At 30.2% G+C, this 21,374-nt stretch overlaps 1 protein-coding gene across 2 annotated transcripts in view; it reads right to left on the reverse strand.

The window, feature by feature from the left end:
• Positions 1-21,374, reverse strand: part of LOC133645229 (protocadherin-12-like) — a 47,046-nt gene that overhangs the window by 6,420 nt on the left and 19,252 nt on the right. Inside the window, exons 2-3 of one of the 2 annotated variants that reach the window (XM_062040114.1) lie at positions 13,321-13,412; positions 10,991-11,142 (exon numbers count right to left, since the gene is read on the reverse strand). In XM_062040114.1, the coding sequence (XP_061896098.1) occupies positions 10,991-11,142; positions 13,321-13,412 (244 nt within the window). Of the gene's footprint in view, positions 1-10,990; positions 11,143-13,320; positions 13,416-21,374 lie in introns of both variants that reach the window. The other variant, XM_062040113.1, reaches the window with a different exon arrangement.

Consider the following 21,374-nt stretch of genomic DNA (forward strand, 5'->3'; position numbering starts at 1 on the left):
TTTACCTGCGGGTGTAAATAAAGAAATCTACTCTAATTTCACCAACAGCCGCTCAATATGTCAATATAGCATCAGACGCTAGTTAGCGCTCTGTGAGCATGGCGTTGCTAAAAGTAGTTCCTCTGTGTTAGCTCTTATGATAACAATATCCCTAATATTGGGTGATATTCAGGCCATGCAAGTGGAGTAATGTTGGCTCTTTTGAGATGTTTTTTAGAGGACATGATGGGCGGAATAGGGTACTTTTTTAGCTGCATAGTTAGCCACCTCTTACTAGCCATATTTTATGATGTTTTTATTAAAAAACGAGTGAGTGAGTCTTGTCAGGTGTTGAAACAGAAGGTCGAATCATTTCGCTCAGTCCCTTCCTTTCGTCTAACCACAAGCATATGAAGGCCATTACAGCACACACACACACACACACACACACACACACACACACACACACACACACACACACACACACACACACACACACACATGTATTTGTTACCTTCTTGAGACGTGAGAAAAATGCCTCCCTCTTTAGGACCAGCCTTTCTAAATATATAAAGAAGTGTATTTACAACATGAATAATATATACATACTATGCACATATAAAAAAGCTTTTTGTGAAAAATGTGTTGGAATTTCAAAAGAAAAACTTAGAATTTTGGCAGTATTATAATAAAAGTCGTCATTTTACTCAACGCAAGTCGAAATTGAAACTGAACATTTGTGCAATATTATGATAAAAGTTGGAATTTTACTCAATAACAGTCGCAGTTTTACAAGAAAAGCTTAAAGATTTTTGCAATTTTATGAAAAGAGTCATAATTTTACTCGACATAAGTCACAATTTTATAAGAAAACTTACAAATTTGGGGCAATATTATAATAATAATCGGAATTTGACTTGGCAAAACAATGACAAAGTCATAATTTTACTCAAAAAAATGTCACTATCTTACAAGAACAACAAAAAAATTGGCAATGTTGTGATAAAAGTCAGCATTTTATATGACAAATGTCACCATTTTGCATTAAAAAGTAAAAATTGTACATAAAAAAGTAATCATTTTAGGAGAAAATATTGCAATATTACAGAAACAGAAAGAATGTGAGAAATTGTTCCCAATTTATAAGAAAAAAGTCGACACATTGTGAGAAAAAGACTGATTTTAGTTAATTATTTTTATTTTTTGATTGTAATTGGTTTTTAATCTTCATTATTTACTTCAAGTTATTACAGTATGTCTCTATTAACATATTTATTTTTTATTAATTTTGGCCAAAGGGGGCGCATTTCAATTTATTACACACACTTGTTATTTCATATGTTGGCCAGATGGGGAGCACTTTTAAAGAAGTGTATTTACAACATGAATAATATATACATACTATGCAAATATAAAAAAGCTTGTTGTGAAAAATGAGTTGGAATTTCACAAGAAAAAGGTCACAATTTCACAAGAAAAACGTAGAATTTTGGCAGTATTATGATAAAAGTCGTCATTTTACTCAACACAAGTCAAAATTGTACAAGAAAAACTGAACATTTGTGCGATATTATGGTAAAAGTTGAAATTTCACTCAATAACAGTCGCAATTTACAAGAAAAGCTTAAAGATTTTTGCAATTTTATGAAAAGAGTCACAATTATACTCGTCAAAAGACACAATTTTCTAAAAAAAAAAAAAAAAACCTTTGACTTTTTGGCAACATTATTATAATAATTGGAATTTTACTTGGCAAAACAATGACAAAAGTCATAATTTTACTCAAAAAAAATTCACAACAAAAAAATTGGCAATAGTGTGATGAAAGTCAAAACTTTGTATGACAAATGTCACCATTTTTCATTAAAAAGTAAAAAATGTACATTAAAAAAAGTAATCATTTTAGGAGAAAATATTGCAATATTACAGAAACAGAAAGAATGTGAGAAATTGTTCCCAATTTTATAAGAAAAAAGTCGACACATTGTGAGAAAAAGACTGATTTTAGTTAATTATTTTTATTTTTTGTTTGTAATTGGTTTTTAATCTTCATTATTTACTTCAAGTTATTACAGTATGTCTCTATTAACATATTTATTTTTTATTAATTTTGGCCAAAGGGGGCGCATTTCAATTTCTTACACACACTTGTTATTTCATATGTTGGCCAGATGGGGAGCACTTTTAAAGAAGTGTATTTACAACATGAATAATATATACATAATATGCAAATATAAAAAAGCTTGTTGTGAAAAATAAGTTGGAATTTCACAAGAAAAAGGTCACAATTTCACAAGAAAAACGTAGAATTTTGGCAGTATTATAATAAAAGTCCTCATTTTACTCGACGCAAGTCCAAATTGTACAAGAAAAACTGAACATTTGTGCGATATTATGATAAAAGTTGGAATTTCACTCAATAACAGTCGCAATTTACAAGAAAAGCTTAAAGATTTTTGCAATTTTATGAAAAGAGTCACAATTATACTCGACAAAAGTCACAATTTCATAAAAAACCTTTAACTTTTTGGCAACATTATTATAATAATCTGAATTTTACTTGGCAAAACAATGACAAAGTCATAATTTTACTCAAAAAAATGTCACTATCTTACAAGAACAACAAAAAAATTGGCAATATTGTGATAAAAGTCAGCATTTTATATGACAAATGTCACCATTTTGCATTAAAAAGTAAAAATTTTACATAAAAAAGCAATCATTTTAGGAGAAAATATTGCAATATTACAGAAACAGAAAGAATGTGAGAAATTGTTCCCAATTTTATAAGAAAAAAGTCGACACATTGTGAGAAAAAGACTGATTTTAGTTAATTATTTTTATTTTTGTTTGTAATTGGTTTTTAATCTTCATTATTTACTTCAAGTTATTACAGTATGTCTCTATTAACATATTTATTTGTTATTCATTTTGGCCAAAGGGGGCGCATTTCAATTTATTACACACGCTTGTTATTTCATATGTTGGCCAGATGGGGAGCACTTTTAAAGAAGTGTATTTACAACATGAATAATATATACATACTATGCAAATATAAAAAAGCTTGTTGTGAAAAATGAGTTGGAATTTCACAATAAAAAGGTCACAATTTCACAAGGAAAACGTAGAATTTTGGCAGTAATATGATAAAAGTCGTCATTTTACTCAACACAAGTCAAAATTGTACAAGAAAAACTGAACATGTGTGCAATATTATTATAAAAGTTGGAATTTTACTCAAAAGCAGTCACAATTTTACAACAAACGCTTAAAGATTTTTGCAATTTTATGAAAAGACTCGTAATTTTACTCGACAAAAGTCACAATTTTATAAGAAAACTTAAAAATTTTGGGCAATATTATAATAATAATCGGAATTTGACCTGGCAAAACAATGACAAAAGTCATAATTTTACTCAAAAAATGGCACTATTTTACAAGAACAACAACAAAATTGGCAATGTATAAAAAGTCAGAATTTTGTATGACAAATGTCACCATTTTTCATTCAAAAGTAAAAAAAAATTACATTAAAAAAAAAGTAATCTTTTTAGGAGAAAATATTGCAATATTACAGAAACAGAAAGAATATGAGAAATTGTTCCCAATTTTATAAGAAAAAAGTCGAATATTATATATTAACATATTTATTTTTTATTAATTTTGGCCAAAGGGGGCGCATTTCAATTTATTACACACACTTGTTATTTCATATGTTGGCCAGATGGGGAGCACTTTTAAAGAAGTGTATTTACAACATGAATAATATATACATACTATGCAAATATAAAAAAGCTTGTGAAAAATGAGTTGGAATTTCACAAGAAAAAGGTCACAATTTCACAAGAAAAACGTAGAATTTTGGCAGTATTATAATAAAAGTCGTCATTTTACTCAACACAAGTCAAAATTGTACAAGAAAAACTGAACATTTGTGCGATATTATGGTAAAAGTTGGAATTTTACTCAAAAACAGTCGCAATTTTACAAGAAAAGCTTAGAGATTTTTGCAATTTTATGAAAAGAGTCATAATTATACTCGTCAAAAGTCACAATTTTCTAAAAAAAACAAAAAACCTTTGACTTTTTGGCAACATCATTATAATAATTGGAATTTTATTTGGCAAAACAATGACAAAAGTCATAATTTTACTCAAAAAAAATTCACAACAAAAAAATTGGCAATAGTGTGATGAAAGTCAAAACTTTGTATGACAAATGTCACCATTTTTCATTAAAAAGTAAAAAATTTACATTAAAAAAAGTAATCATTTTAGGAGAAAATATTGCAATATTACAGAAACAGAAAGAATGTGAGAAATTGTTCCCAATTTTATAAGAAAAAAGTCGACACATTGTGAGAAAAAGACTGATTTTAGTTAATTATTTTTATTTTTTGTTTGTAATTGGTTTTTAATCTTCATTATTTACTTCAAGTTATTACAGTATGTCTCTATTAACATATTTATTTTTTATTAATTTTGGCCAAAGGGGGCGCATTTCAATTTCTTGCACACACTTGTTATTTCATATGTTGGCCAGATGGGGAGCACTTTTAAAGAAGTGTATTTACAACATGAATAATATATACATACTATGCAAATATAAAAAAGCTTGTTGTGAAAAATAAGTTGGAATTTCACAAGAAAAAGGTCACAATTTCACAAGAAAAACGTAGAATTTTGGCAGTATTATAATAAAAGTCCTCATTTTACTCGACGCAAGTCCAAATTGTACAAGAAAAACTGAACATTTGTGCGATATTATGATAAAAGTTGGAATTTCACTCAATAACAGTCGCAATTTACAAGAAAAGCTTAAAGATTTTTGCAATTTTATGAAAAGAGTCACAATTATACTCGACAAAAGTCACAATTTCATAAAAAACCTTTAACTTTTTGGCAACATTATTATAATAATCGGAATTTTACTTGGCAAAACAATGACAAAGTCATAATTTTACTCAAAAAAATGTCACTATTTTACAGGAACAACAAAAAAATGGGCAATATTGTGATAAAAGTCAGCATTTTATATGACAAATGTCACCATTTTGCATTAGAAAGTAATAAATTTACATTTTAAAAAAAAGTAATCATTTTAGGAGAAAATCTTGCAATATTACAGAAACAGAAAGAATATGAGAAATTGTTCCCAATTTTATAAGAAATAAGTCGACACATTGTGAGAAAAAGACTGATTTTAGTTAATTATTTTTATTTTTTGTTTGTAATTGGTTTTTAATCTTCATTATTTACTTCAAGTTATTACAGTATGTCTCTATATACATATTTATTTTTTATTAATTTTGGCCAAAGGGGGCGCATTTCAATTTATTACACACACTTGTTATTTCATATGTTGACCAGATGGGGAGCACTTTTAAAGAAGTGTATTTACAACATGAATAATATATACATACTATGCAAATATAAAAAAGCTTGTGAAAAATGAGTTGGAATTTCACAAGAAAAAGGTCACAATTTCACAAGAAAAACGTAGAATTTTGGCAGTATTATGATAAAAGTCGTCATTTTACTCGACGCAAGTCAAAATTGTACAAGAAAAACTGAACATTTGTGCGATATTATGGTAAAAGTTGGAATTTTACTCAAAAACAGTCGCAATTTTACAAGAAAAGATTAGAGATTTTTGCAATTTTATGAAAAGAGTCATAATTATACTCGTCAAAAGTCACAATTTTCTAAAAAAAAATAAAAAACTTTGACTTTTTGGCAACATTATTATAATAATTGGAATTTTATTTGAAAAAGTCGACACATTGTGAGAAAAAGACTGCTTTTAGTTATTTTTATTTTTGTTTGTAATTGTTTTTTAGTCTTCATTATTTACTTCAAGTTATTACAGTATGTCTCTATATACATATTTATTTGTTATTAATTTTGGCCAAAGGGGGCGCATTTTAATTTCTTACACACACTTGTCATTTCATATGTTGACCAGAAGGGGAGCACTTTTAAAAACTTTTAATAAAAACTTTTGATAGATGTCACCAGCAGGGGTGCAAATGAGACATTGTCTATTATATGCAATGTTATTGGGACCATGATTTATGTCATCACTTGTTCACACCTCCTCATATGGAAGATACTTTTCCTTCTTCATGTCTCAAGAAGGGTAGAAATACAAGCACACACACACACACACACACACACACACACTAGGTAGGCTTACGTGCTCCACCGCCCACAGAGTTAAACCCCCCCCTCTTCCTCCCTTTGTTTGTCTTTTACTCCGACTCCTATTTCAACCTTAAAGGGGAACTGCGCTTTTTTTTGGGATGTTGCCGATCATTCACACTCCTTACGTCAGACAAGAATGCGTGTGTGTTTTTCTTTTTTCACGCATTCTAACTCGTAAACAAACACTAGCAAAAGTCAGCTAACCATGCAGCTAGTAAGCGTGCACTATTGTGCCCATAAAGTCCTCCAAAAAGCGCCAACAATACTCCATTTACATGTCCTGCCCTGAGCATTGTTATTATAAGTGCTGAAGCGGAGGAACTACTTTTTACAAGTTGGTCATTTTTGACACCCAACTGAAACGAAAAGACGCTCGTTTCCGGCAATTTTTTTAATTTGACCTGCATGGGGATTATGAGTAATTCTTCATCTAAACTGGAAGACATAAACATCCCATCTGTGAGAGCAGACATTGTACAGTAAGTGATTGTTTTATTATGTTTGTATGTCTTCTTTAGCACTTAGCAATACTGCTACATGATGCTTAGTGTTTCACTAATGCTGCATCTGTTTTTTAAACTTGTTGACATCCTCATTATACTCGGGCTCAAAAATAGAAGATCCTGGATCATCATTTGTCCCAAAGTAGCGATATTGTTATTATAAGCGCTAACGCAGTCAAACTACTTTTAGCGGTCACAAAGAGCTAACTATCTTATGTTGCTATATTGACGTACTGAGCTGCTGCATCGCCTCTGAGTTGGTGAAAGTTAATTCTCAATGATAAATCACGTCTCTCACCTGGATGGTAGAAGGTTGTGGACATAAACCATCCAAAAATGATTAGATTTATAATTACGTTCATGATTATATTTATAATTACATTCATAATTATATTAATATTTATATTCATAATCACATTCATGATTATATTCATATGCATAAGTATATTCATAATTATATTCATAAATATATTCATATTTATATTCACAAATATATTCATATTTATATTCATAAGTATATTCGTAATTATATTAATTATATTCACATTCATGACTATAGGTATAATTATATTCATATTTATATTCATATTTATATTCATAATTATATTCATAATTATATTCATATTTATATTCATAAATATATTCATAATTATATTCATATTTATATTCATAAATATATTCATAATTATATTCTTAATTATATTCATATTTATATTCCTAATTATAATCAAATTCACAATGATACAAATGTGTATGTAACTAAATGTGTATGTAACTGAATGTATATGTAACTGAATGTGTATGTAACTAAATATACATGTAACTAAATGTGTATGTAACTAAATGTATATGTAACTGAATGTGTATGTAACTAAATATGCATGTAACTAAATGTGTATGTAACTAAATGTATATGTAACTAAATATGTATGTAACTAAATGTGTATGTAACTAAATGTATATGTAACTAAATATGTATGTAACTAAATGTGTATGTAACTAAATATTTATCTACCTAAATGTGTATGTAACTAAATGTGTATGTAACTAAATGTGTATGTAACTAAATATTTATCTAACTAAATGTGTATATAACTAAATGTATATGCAACTAAATATGTATGTAACGAAATGTATATATAACTAAATATGTATGTAACTAAATGTGTATGTAACTAAATATTCATGTAACTAAATGGTATGTAACTAAATGGTATGAAACTAAATGTGTATGTAACTAAATATTCATGTAACTAAATATGTATGGAACTAAATGTGTATGTAACTAAATGGTATGTAACTAAATGGTATGTAACTAAATATTCATGTAACTAAATATGTATGTAACTAAATGTGTATGTAACTAAATGTGTATGTAACTAAATGGTATGTAACTAAATGGTGTGTAACTAAATATTCATGTAACTAAATATGTATGTAACTAAATGTGTATGTAACTGAATGTGTATATAACTAAATATGTATGTAACTAAATATCAATGTAACTAAATGTGTATGTAACTAAATGTGTATGTAACTAAATGTGTATGTAACTAAATATGTATGTAACTAAATGTGTATGTAACGAATGTGTATATAACTAAATATGTATGTAACTAAATGTGTATGTAACTAAATGTGTATGTAACGAAATATTTATGTAACTAAATGTATATGTAACTGCATATGTATGTAACTAAATGTGTATGTAACTAAATATTTATGCAACTAAATGTGTATGTAACTAAATGTGTATGTAACTGAGTGTATATGTAACTAAATGTGTATGTAACTAAATGTGTATGTAACTGAATGTGTATCTAACTAAATATGTATGTAACTAAATGTGTATGTAACTAAATATCAATGTAACTAATTATGTATGTAACTAAATATGTATGTAACTAAATGTGTATGTAACTAAATGTGTATGTAACTAAATATGTATGTATCTAAACCTGTATGTAAATAAATATGTATGTAACTAAATTTGTATGTAACTAAATGTGTATGTAACTAAATATGTATGTATCTAAACATGTATGTAATTAAATGCGTATGTAACTAAATGTATATGTAACTGAATGTGTATGCAACTAAATATGCATGTAACTAAATATTTATGTAACTAAATGTGTATGTAACTAAATATGTATGTATCTAAACATGTATGTAAATAAATATGTATGTAACTAAATGTGTATGTAACTAAATTAGTATGTAACTAAATGTGTATGTAACTAAATATGTACTGTATGTATCTAAACATGTATCTAACTAAATGTGTATGTAACTAAATGTATATGTAACTGAATGTGTATGTAACTAAATATGCATGTAACTAAATGTGTATGTAACTAAATGTATATGTAACTGAATGTGTATGTAACTAAATATGCATGTAACTAAATGTGTATGTAACTAAATGTATATGTAACTAAATATGTATGTAACTAAATGTGTATGTAACTAAATTAGTATGTAACTAAATGTGTATGTAACTAAATATGTATGTATCTAAACATGTATGTAAATAAATATGTATGTAACTAAATGTGTATGTAACTAAATTAGTATGTAACTAAATGTGTATGTAACTAAATATGTACTGTATGTATCTAAACATGTATGTAACTAAACGTGTATGTAACTAAATGTATATGTAACTGAATGTGTATGTAACTGAATATGCATGTAACTAAATGTGTATGTAACTAAATGTATATGTAACTGAATGTGTATGTAACTAAATATGCATGTAACTAAATGTGTATGTAACTAAATGTATATGTAACTAAATATGTATGTAACTAAATGTGTATGTAACTAAATGTGTATGTAACTAAATATGTACTGTATGTATCTAAACATGTATGTAACTAAATGTGTATGTAACTAAATATATATGTAACTGAATGTGTATGTAACTAAATATGCATGTAACTAAATGTGTATGTAACTAAATGTATATGTAACTGAATGTGTATGTAACTAAATATGCATGTAACTAAATGTGTATGTAACTAAATGTATATGTAACTAAATATGTATGTAAATGTGTATGTAACTAAATATTTATCTAACTAAATGTGTATGTAACTAAATGTATATGTAACTAAATATGTATGTAACTAAATGTGTATGTAACTAAATGTATATGCAGCTAAATATGTATGTAACGAAATGTGTATGTAACTAAATATTCATGTAACTAAATGGTATGAAACTAAATGTGTATGTAACTAAATATTCATGTAACTAAATATGTATGGAACTAAATGTGCATGTAACTAAATGGTATGTAACTAAATGGTATGTAACTAAATATTCATGTAACTAAATATGTATGTAACTAAATGTGTATGTAATTAAATGTGTATGTAACTAAATGGTATGTAACTAAATGGTATGTAACTAAATATTCATGTAACTAAATATGTATGTAACTAAATGTGTATGTAACTAAATGTGTATGTAACTAAATGGTATGTAACTACAGTAAATATTCCCCCCACAAGAAGAGAAAAGAGTGGAATGTTGGCAGTGAAATCAAACACAGGTGTACTTACACCTGTGTCTCAAGTGTAAGTTACAGTCCTGACACAGCCTGCAGGTGAAAGTGAGTCACATACACACACACACACACACACACACACAGACAGACAGACAGACAGACAGACACACACACACACACACACACACACACACACACACACACACACACACACACACACACACACACACACACACATACACACACACACACACAGAGTCATAGGGGATGTTGGCAATGCTATTTCCTCCTCGGGCGTCAAGACTCAGACGGCTACAAAAGCAGGAAGATACACACACACACTGACACACAAAGACATACACACACACACACTGACCCACAAACACTCAGCAATAAGTTGTGGAAGTTTCCTTGAGATAGTTTCACTTTAGCACACTAGCTCGTCTGTTATTTATGTATTAGAACATTTGTTATTTCCTCTCATGCTAGCTCGTAGCATGTTGTGTGACCAATGTTTTTTATATTTCACTTCTTTCCTGTCAAAGTAAAGACTTTAAATAACAGGAATCCAAACTCTAACTTTTGTTGTTCCATCATTCTAGCTATAGTGGAAAGGGGGGCCCTCACAACCTACTAACCAAACATGGGTCCACACAAAGTAGGCAAGACGTGTGTGTGTGTGTGTGTGTGTGTGTGTGTGTGTGTGTGTGTGTGTGTGTGTGTGTGTGTGTGTGTGTGTGTGTGTGTGTGTGTGTGTGTGTGTGTGTGTGTGTGTGTGTGTGTGTGTGTACCAGCGTTGTTGAGCAGGTTGTTAAGCCCCTCCTCAAGTTGCGGGTCGATGGGCGAGTCTCTCCCTGCCTCCCAGTCCACGTCCCCGGCCTCGCTCTCGCCGTGTCCGCTGTCTTTGGTGCTCTGCCAATCACAACTGTCCTGACCTGCATACCTGTCCAACACACACACACACACACACACACACACACACACACACACACACACACACACACACACACACACACACACACAATTGGACATCAAAGACTTGTCGTGTTGTTTGTGCAAGTGGACATGTGATGACGACACACTTCCTGTGACTGTTTGACTTACTTCCTGTTTACCTGTCACATTTCCTGGGGATGTATTTGTCCATTTTTCCACGTTCAAAACCAATTCCTTCAAAATCATAAACCACTTGGATATTATTTTGACGTCCTCGGCTGGCGTCGTTAACTCACGTTTTTAATGATTTCTTTACTTAATTCTATGAATTCCATCATCCACACTCACTTCCTGTACAAGCATGCTTGGAAAATAAGTTCTAAACTAATTCTAGCTATAAGCTAATGCTAGTATTATTATACTATATATATATATATATATATATATATATATATATATATATATATATATATATATATATATATATATATATATATATATATATATATATATATATATATATATATATATATATATATATATATATATACAGTGAACCACTATTATATGCTTTATTCATTATTATATATTAAATATTTATTAGTTGTATATATAATGTAATTATGTTATTATCACTATTATATTAAATATTCATTATTTATATTAATGATTCATTATTATATGTTAATTATTCAAGAGTTGTATGTACTATTTAACTATTTATACATTTATATGTAGAACTGGATTTATTTACAGTGAACCACTATTATATATTAATTATTCATTATTATATGTTAATTATTAAATATTTTATAATTATTATTCATGAGTTTTATATATTAATTTATGATTTATACATTTATATGTAGAACTTGATGTATTTACAGTGAACTACTATTATATTAATTATTCATTATTGTATATGAATTATTCATTAGTTTGTATTAATTATTCTTTGTTATACATTAACTATTCACTACTATATAATAAATATGCATTCGTTTTATATATTATTCAACTATTTATATGTATTATTATTATTATATATAAATGATTCATTACATAATTTTTCATGAGTTTTATATAATATTTACTATTTATATGTAGAACTTGATGTATTTACAATGAACCACTATTATATTAAATAAATATTCATTATTGTATATTAATTATTCATTGTTATTTATTAATTATTCAATATTATATAATTATTAATCATGAGTTGTATGTATTACTTTATTATTTATATGTAGAACCTGATGTATTTACAGTTAACTACTATTATATTAATTATGCATTATTGTATATGAATTATTCATTATTTTTATTATTCTTTATTATATATTAATTATTCAATATTATATAATAAATATTCATGAGTTTTACAGTATATATTATTTACTATTTATATGTAGAACTTGATGTATTTACTGTGAACCACTATTATATTAATTATTATTATATATGAATTGTTCATTATTACATAATTATTCATGAGTTTTATATATTATTTACTATTTATATGTAGAACTTTATGTATTTACAGTGAACCACTATTATATTAAATATTAATTATTATATATTAAGTGTTCATTATTATATATTAAATATTCATGAGTTGTATATATTATTTAACTATTTATATGTAGAACTTGATTTATTAACAGTGAACCTCTATTAAAAATAAATATTCATTATAATGTATCAATTATTCATTATTGTATATTAATTATTCATTATTATATATTAATTATTTGATATTATATAATTATTATTCATGAGTTGTATATATTACTTTATTATTTAGAACTTGATGTATTTACAGTAAACCACTATTATATGAATTATTCTTTATTATATATGAATTATTCATTATTATGTATTAAATATTCATGAGTTTTATAAATTATTTCTATGTAGAACTTGATGTATTTACAGTGAACCACTATTATAGTAAATATCCATTATTATTATATATGAATTATTCATTATTACATATTATATTTTCATGAGTTTTGTATATTATTTAACTATTTCTATGTAGAACTTGATGTATTTACAGTGAACCACTACTATATGTTTCTTTGCTGTTGTGTGCTCCTTGTATATTTGTGTTGTTGTCGTCATACAGGTGTTGGTGTGCGTTGTGAGGAGGAGGAAGAGCAAGATGAAGATGAAGACTGACCTGCCGGCGGCTCGCTGAGAGAATTTGTTTCCTCGGAAGTTTGGTCTTGGCTGCAGCTGACCTTGACGAAGCAGGGAGAGGAGCTGGGAGATCTGCTGCACCGGGAGGGAGGAAGACCACGTTACTGGAGGTCAGTGTGTGTGTGTGTGTGTGTGTGTGTGTGTTATTGTATTCCTACCCTTCTTGAGACATGAAGAAGGAAAAGTATCTTCCATATGAGGAGGTGTGAACAAGTGATGACATAAATCATGGTCAATAAATTGACTCTGTTGCAAGTCTTGTGTGTTCTTTGTAACTTGCTTGTGTGTGCTATGGCTATTGAGTTTCCCCCCCCCTGACAAATAACAACCTAACTTAACTCAACACAACATAACACAACACAATGTAACACAACATAGCAAAAGTTAACACAACAAAACAGAAAACAACATTGCATGACAAAACTTAACACAACAGACATAACATAGCATGACATAACTTAACACAACACAATATAACACAACATAACTTAACACGACATAGCATAACAAAACACAACATAATCCAACATAACACACCATAGCATAACACAACAACATAACTTAACACAACATAACATATCATAGCATAACATAACACAACAAAACTTGACATAACACAACATAGCATAACATAACACAACAAAACACAATACAACATAACACAACACAACGCGACATAACTTAACACAACACAATACAATACAACAAAACACAATATAACACAACAAAACACAACTTAACACAATGCAACACAACTCAACATGACACAACATAGCATAAACTAACACAACATGCAACATAACACGACACAACATCACTTAACACAACAATACAGAACACAACACAGCATAAAATAACAACCTAACTTAACTCAACACAACATAACACAACACAACACAATGTAACACAACATAGCAAAACTTAACACAACAAAACAGAAAACAACATTGCATGACAAAACTTAACACAACAGACATAACATAGCATGACATAACTTAACACAACACAATATAACACAACATAACTTAACACAACATAGCAAAACAAAACACAACATAATCCAACATAACACACCATAGCATAACACAACAACATAACTTAACACAACATAACATATCATAGCATAACATAACACAACAAAACTTTACATAACACAACATTGCATAACATAACACAACAAAACACAATACAACATAACACAACACAACATAACTTAACACAACACAATACAACAAAACACAATATAACACAACAAAACACAACTTAACACAACATAACACAATGCAACACAACTTAACATAACACAAAATAGCATAAACTAACACAACATGCAACATAACACGACACAACATAACTTAACACAACAATACAGCACACAACAGAGTATAGCATAATTTAACACAACATAACTTAACACAACAATACAGAACACAACACAGCATAAAATAACAACCTAACTTAACTCAACACAACATAACACAACACAACACAATGTAACACAACATAGCAAAACCTAACACAACAAAACAGAAAACAACATTGCATGACAAAACTTAACACAACAGACATAACATAGCATGACATAACTTAACACAACACAATATAACACAACATAACTTAACACGACATAGCATAACAAAACACAACATAATCCAACATAACACACCATAGCATAACACAACAACATAACTTAACACAACATAACACAGCATAGCAAAACTTAACACAACAAAACAGAAAACAACATTGCATGACAAAACTTAACACAACGGAACATAACATAGCATGACATAACTTAACACAACACAATATAACACAACATAACTTAACAAAACAGAACATAACATAGCATGACATAACTTAACACAACACAACATAATTTAACACAACACAACATAACTTAACACAACATAACACACCATAGCATAACATAACACAACAACACACAACATAACTTAACACAACATAACACAACACAACACAACATATCATAGCATAACATGACACAACACAACTTAACACAACATACATTTACATAACACACATTGCATAACATAACACAACAAAACACAATACAACATAACACAACAAAACACAACATAACTTAACACAACACAATACAATACAACAAAACACAATATAACACAACAAAACACAACTTAACACAACGCAACACAACTCAACATAACACAACATAGCATAAATTAACACAACAATACAGAACACAACAGAGCATAGCATAATTTAACACAACATAAATTAACACAACAGTGCAGAACACAACACAACAACCTAACTTAACTCAACACAACATAACTTATCACAACATAATATAACACAACATAGCATAACTTAACACAACAAAACAGAAAACAACATAGCATGACAAAAACAACACAATATAACAACTTAACACAACACAACATAACTTAACACAACACAACAACACACCATAGCATAACACAACACACAACATGACTTAACACAACACAACACAATCAACATAACACAACATAGCATAAAATAACAACAACACACAACATAACAACACACCATAGCATAACACAACACACAACATGACTTAACACAACACAACACAATCCAACATAACACAACATAGCATAAAATAACACAACAACACACAACATAACTTAACACAACACAACAAAACTTTACATAACACATTGCATAACGTAACACAACAAAACACAATACAACACAACAAAACAACATAACACAATGCAACACAACTCAACATAGCATAAATTAACAACACAACATGCAACATAACACGACAACATAACTTAACACAACAATACAGAACACAACAGAGTATAGCATAATTTAACACAACATAACTTAACACAACAGTACAGAACACAACACAGCATAAAATAACTTAACAACACAACATAGCAAAACTTAACACAGCAAAACAGAAAACAACATAGCATGACAAAACTTAACACAACAGAACATAACATAGCATGACATAACAGAACACAATATAACACAACATAACTTAACACAACATAGCATAACAAAACAACATAACACAACACAACACAATCCAACATAACACATCATTGCATAACATAACACAACAACACACAACACAACATAATATACCAAAGCGTAACATAACACAACACAAGATTAAAGTACCAATGATTGTCACACAAGCCGCGTCTCGCTGCAATGTTTAGACTGAGCTTTCAACCGGATGTAAAAGTGCCGTTCCGTCTGCTAGCCGTCCATAGCGTTTCTACTCGCATGAATTCTTCATTCGTCACTCCAAGCAACGTTTGTAAGTTTTCCAATATAACTAAAACTATTCTTACTTACTAAAGCGTCCCGTGTGTGATTTTTTTCATGCATATTGTAGCTATTAGCATTAGCTAACATGCTAACACATTCACGAGCATCTATGTTAGCATTAATAACTTCCGACATTCATTTTGTATTGTTTCACTTTCACAAATTCCTCAGTAAATTCACCAAAAATGTCAAATTGGTCTGTTTAGCTCAGGGGGCGTCAAACGTACGGCCCTAGGGCCGGATCAGGCCCGCCAACAGGTTTTATCCGGCCCGCGGGATGAGTTGGCTAAGTATAAAAATGAGCCGAAATTTTTGAATGAAATAAACTGCTGTTCTAAATGTGTCCACTAGATGTCGCAATAGCAATTCTTTGTATCTTTGTAGATGAGGGTTAACCCTAACCCTAACCCTAACCATACATATGTACAAAAATAAATAAATAAATAAACCACATGATGTTAGTACATCAGTCGAGGAAACTACATAAATAACGTCCTGTAATTTGATTTTGATATTATTTTTTTATCTTGATGGATTGAAAATTAACACCAAATAATTCATTCAGAAAGTATAAATAACGACAAACAAAGATAGAATACAATTAACCGCGACATGTAAGTGTAAAAAAAAAAGCCAAAAAAAAACCAACATTATGATTTGTACATATTCAGAATGTGCTTGTTCTATTTTTAAACAAAGAAAAACAACCTGAAGCGGTCTTTATTTTTACGTTATCGTGCCGTGGTTTTTACCAGTCCGGCCCCACTTGGGAGTAGATTTTTTTCTCCCCCGTCTAAATGAGTTTGATACCCCTGGTTGAGCTGATTGTAGAGCTAGATCGCACAGCTAGCGGGTCCATGACCACGACTTCTGTTTTGTTTGATCAGCCGTTTTACTGCCTTGTCACTGACACCATAAATATATATATATATATATATATATATATATATATATATATATATATATATATATATATATATATATATATATATATATATATATATATATATATATATATATATATATATATATATATATATATATATATATATATATATATATATATCTGCCACTTATAGTCCAGTGCAGCTAATATATGAAACCATATATTTGTCTTATATATCTGCAGCACTTGTTAAATAAAACCTTTGCCTTGTTTTTAACTCATTCTTAGGCCTACTACGCTACTGTATTATCATGCCGCTCATTATGCTGGCACTTGGGGAGCCAAGTGTTTTCTGGGCTTCCTACTCGGTGACAAAAGTCACAACGGCCGCATCACTCCCCGTCTGTGACTAAAAAGACGTGTGGGTTTTTTTTAAAAGAAAAAACTTATTTTTTCCGTGGGCAGGGAGATCATATTCCCTCCCTCTGACGGATTAGTGACAGTCCACTCAGACTTTCTACTCTTTGGCCCGGCGGCTCGCCTCAGCAAACGTGACGTTCGGGTTCATTTGTCAGAGCGGTGTTGGCTTACACCGCACGCACACACACACACACACACACACACACACACACACACACACACACACACACACACACACACACACACACACACACACACACACACACACACACACACACACACACACACACACACACACACACACTTGTATTTGTTACCTTCTTGAGACCTGAGAAAAATGCCTCCCTCTTTAGGACCAGCCTTTCTAGATATATAAAGAAGTGTATTTACAACATGAATAATATATACATACTATGCACATATAAAAAAGCTTGTTGTGAAAAATGAGTTGGAATTTCACAAGAAAAAGGTCACAATTTCACAAGAAAAGCTTAGAATGTTGGCAGTATTATAATAAAAGTCCTCATTTTACTCAACGCAAGTCAAAATGTTACAAGAAAAACTGAACATTTGTGCAACATTATGATAAAAGTTTGAATTTTACTCAATAACAGTCGCAATATTACAAGAAAAGCTTAACATTCTGGCAATTTTATGAAAAGAGTCGTCATTTTACTCGACAAAAGTCACAATTTTATAAGAAAACTTTTAAATTTTGGCAATACTATAATAATAATAATTGGAACTTTGTCTTGGCAAAACTATGAAAAAAGTCATAATTTTACTCAAAAAGTTTCACTATTTTACAAGAACAACAAAAAAATGGGCAATATTGTGATAAAAGTCAGAACTTCATATGACAAATGTCACCATTTTGCATTAAAAAGAAATAATTGTACATAAAAATAGTAATGATTTTATGAGAAAATATAGCAATATTACAGAAACAGAAAGAATATGAGAAATTGTTCCCAATTTTATAACAAAAAAGTCGACACATTGTGAGAAAAGACTGCTTTTAGTAAAAAAAAAAATAGAATTGTTTTGTTTGTAATGGTTTTTTAATCTTCATTATTTACTTCAAGTTATTACAGTATGTCTCTATATATTTATTAGATTTTTAGGTCACAATTTCACAAGAAAAACTTAGAATGTTGGCAGTATTGTAATAAAAGTCCTCATTTTACTCAACGCAAGTCAAAATTCCCCCAGGGATCAATGAAGTACTTTCTATTCTATTCTATTTTACAAGAAAAACTGAACATTTGTGCAATATTATGATAAAAGTTGGAATATTACTCAATAACAGTCGCAATTTTACAAGAAAAGCTTAACATTTTGGCAATTGTATGAAAAGAGTCGCCATTTTACTCGACAAAAGTCACAATTTTATAAGAAAACTTTTAAATGTTGGCAACATTAAAATAATAATCGGAACATGGCAAATGTCACCATTTTGCATTTAAAATTCATAATTTTACATAAAAAAGTTATGATTTTACGAGAAAATATTGCAATATTACAGAAACAGAAAGAATATGAGAAATTGTTCCCAATTTTATAAGAAAAAAGTCGACACATTGTGAGAAAAAGACTGCTTTTAATAAAATTTTGCATTTTTGGTTTGTATTTGGTTTTTAATCTTCATTATTTACTTCAAGTTATTACAGTATGTCTCTATATACATATTTATTACTTTTTTTTTTTATTATTAATTTTGGCCAAAGGGGGCGTATTTCAATTTCTTACACACACTTGTTATTTCATATGTTGACCAGAGGGGGAGCACTTTTAAAAGCGACACACATTCAATTTGAAACATCCCTCCTTTTTGGGACCACCCTCATTTTGATAGATGTCACCAGCAGGGGTGCAAATGAGACGTCCTCTATTTTTAGTTTTTTGTGATGTTCTTAAAGTCGATGACAAAGGAGTCAGGGACCACAGATGGCCCCTGTGCCGCACTTTGGGCAACCCAGCTGTAGAAGCTAACTGTTAATGGCCACTATAGTCTTAGTAGCGTAGTGTATGTGTTCATCCTATGCTCACATATGGCTTGTCTTACGTCAGCACCGGAAGTCATAAAATCAGTTTTTTCCGGGGATGAACGGGGAAGTCCTTCTTTATCTTGTTTTATCATATATTGCTGCCTTTGCACCTGTCAATCTTTACCTTTGTACGCACATTAAATCAACAAAAAAAAAAATCCTGACTTTGGAGCAATGTTCACGGACTCTAGTATTTGGTTCTCTATTAGATGCAATGTTATTGGGACCATGATTTAGGTCCTAACTTGTTCACACCTCCTCATATGGAAGATACTTTTCCTTCTTCATGTCTCAAGAAGGGAAGAAATACTAGAACACACACACACACACACACACACACACACACACACACACACACACACACACACACACAGTCTTGTTTTAACATATATTGCTGCCTTTGCACCTGTCGATGTTTACTAAATCAACAAACAAATCCTGACTTTGGAGCAATGTTCACGGACTCTAGTATTTGGCTCTCTATTAGATGCAATGTTATTGGGGCCATGATTTATGTCATCACTTGCTCACACCTCCTCATATGGAAGCTACTTTTCCTTCTTGGTGACTCAAGAAGGGTAGAAATTCTAGAACACACACACACACACACACACACACACACACACACACACACACACACACACACAGTCTTGTTTTAACATATATTGCTGCCTTTGCACCTGTCAATGTTTACTAAATCAACAAACAAATCCTGACTTTGGAGCAATGTTCACGGACTCTAGTATTTGTCTCTCTATTAGATGCAATGTTATTGGGACCATCACTTGTTCACACCTCCTCATTTGGAAGCTACTTTTCCTTCTTGGTGACTCAAGAAGGGTAGAAATTCTAGAACACACACACACACACACACACACACACACGCACACACACACACACACACACACACACACACACACACACACAGTCTTGTTTTAACATATATTGCTGCCTTTGCACCTGTCAATGTTTACTAAATCAACAAACAAATCCTGACTTTGGAGCAATGTTCACGGACTCTAGTATTTGGCTCTCTATTAGATGCAATGTTATTGGGACCATCACTTGTTCACACCTCCTCATATGGAAGCTACTTTCTCTTCTTGGTGACTCAAGAAGGGTGGAAATACTAGAACACACACACACACACACACACACACACACACGCACACACACACACACACACACACACACACACAGTCTTGTTTTAACATATATTGCTGCCTTTGCACCTGTCGATGTTTACTAAATCAACAAACAAATCCTGACTTTGGAGCAATGTTCACGGACTCTAGTATTTGGCTCTCTATTAGATGCAATGTTATTGGGACCATCACTTGTTCACACCTCCTCATATGGAAG

The sequence above is a fragment of the Entelurus aequoreus genome, linkage group LG28 (assembly GCF_033978785.1).
Source record: "Entelurus aequoreus isolate RoL-2023_Sb linkage group LG28, RoL_Eaeq_v1.1, whole genome shotgun sequence".
Classification (NCBI taxonomy): domain Eukaryota; kingdom Metazoa; phylum Chordata; class Actinopteri; order Syngnathiformes; family Syngnathidae; genus Entelurus; species Entelurus aequoreus.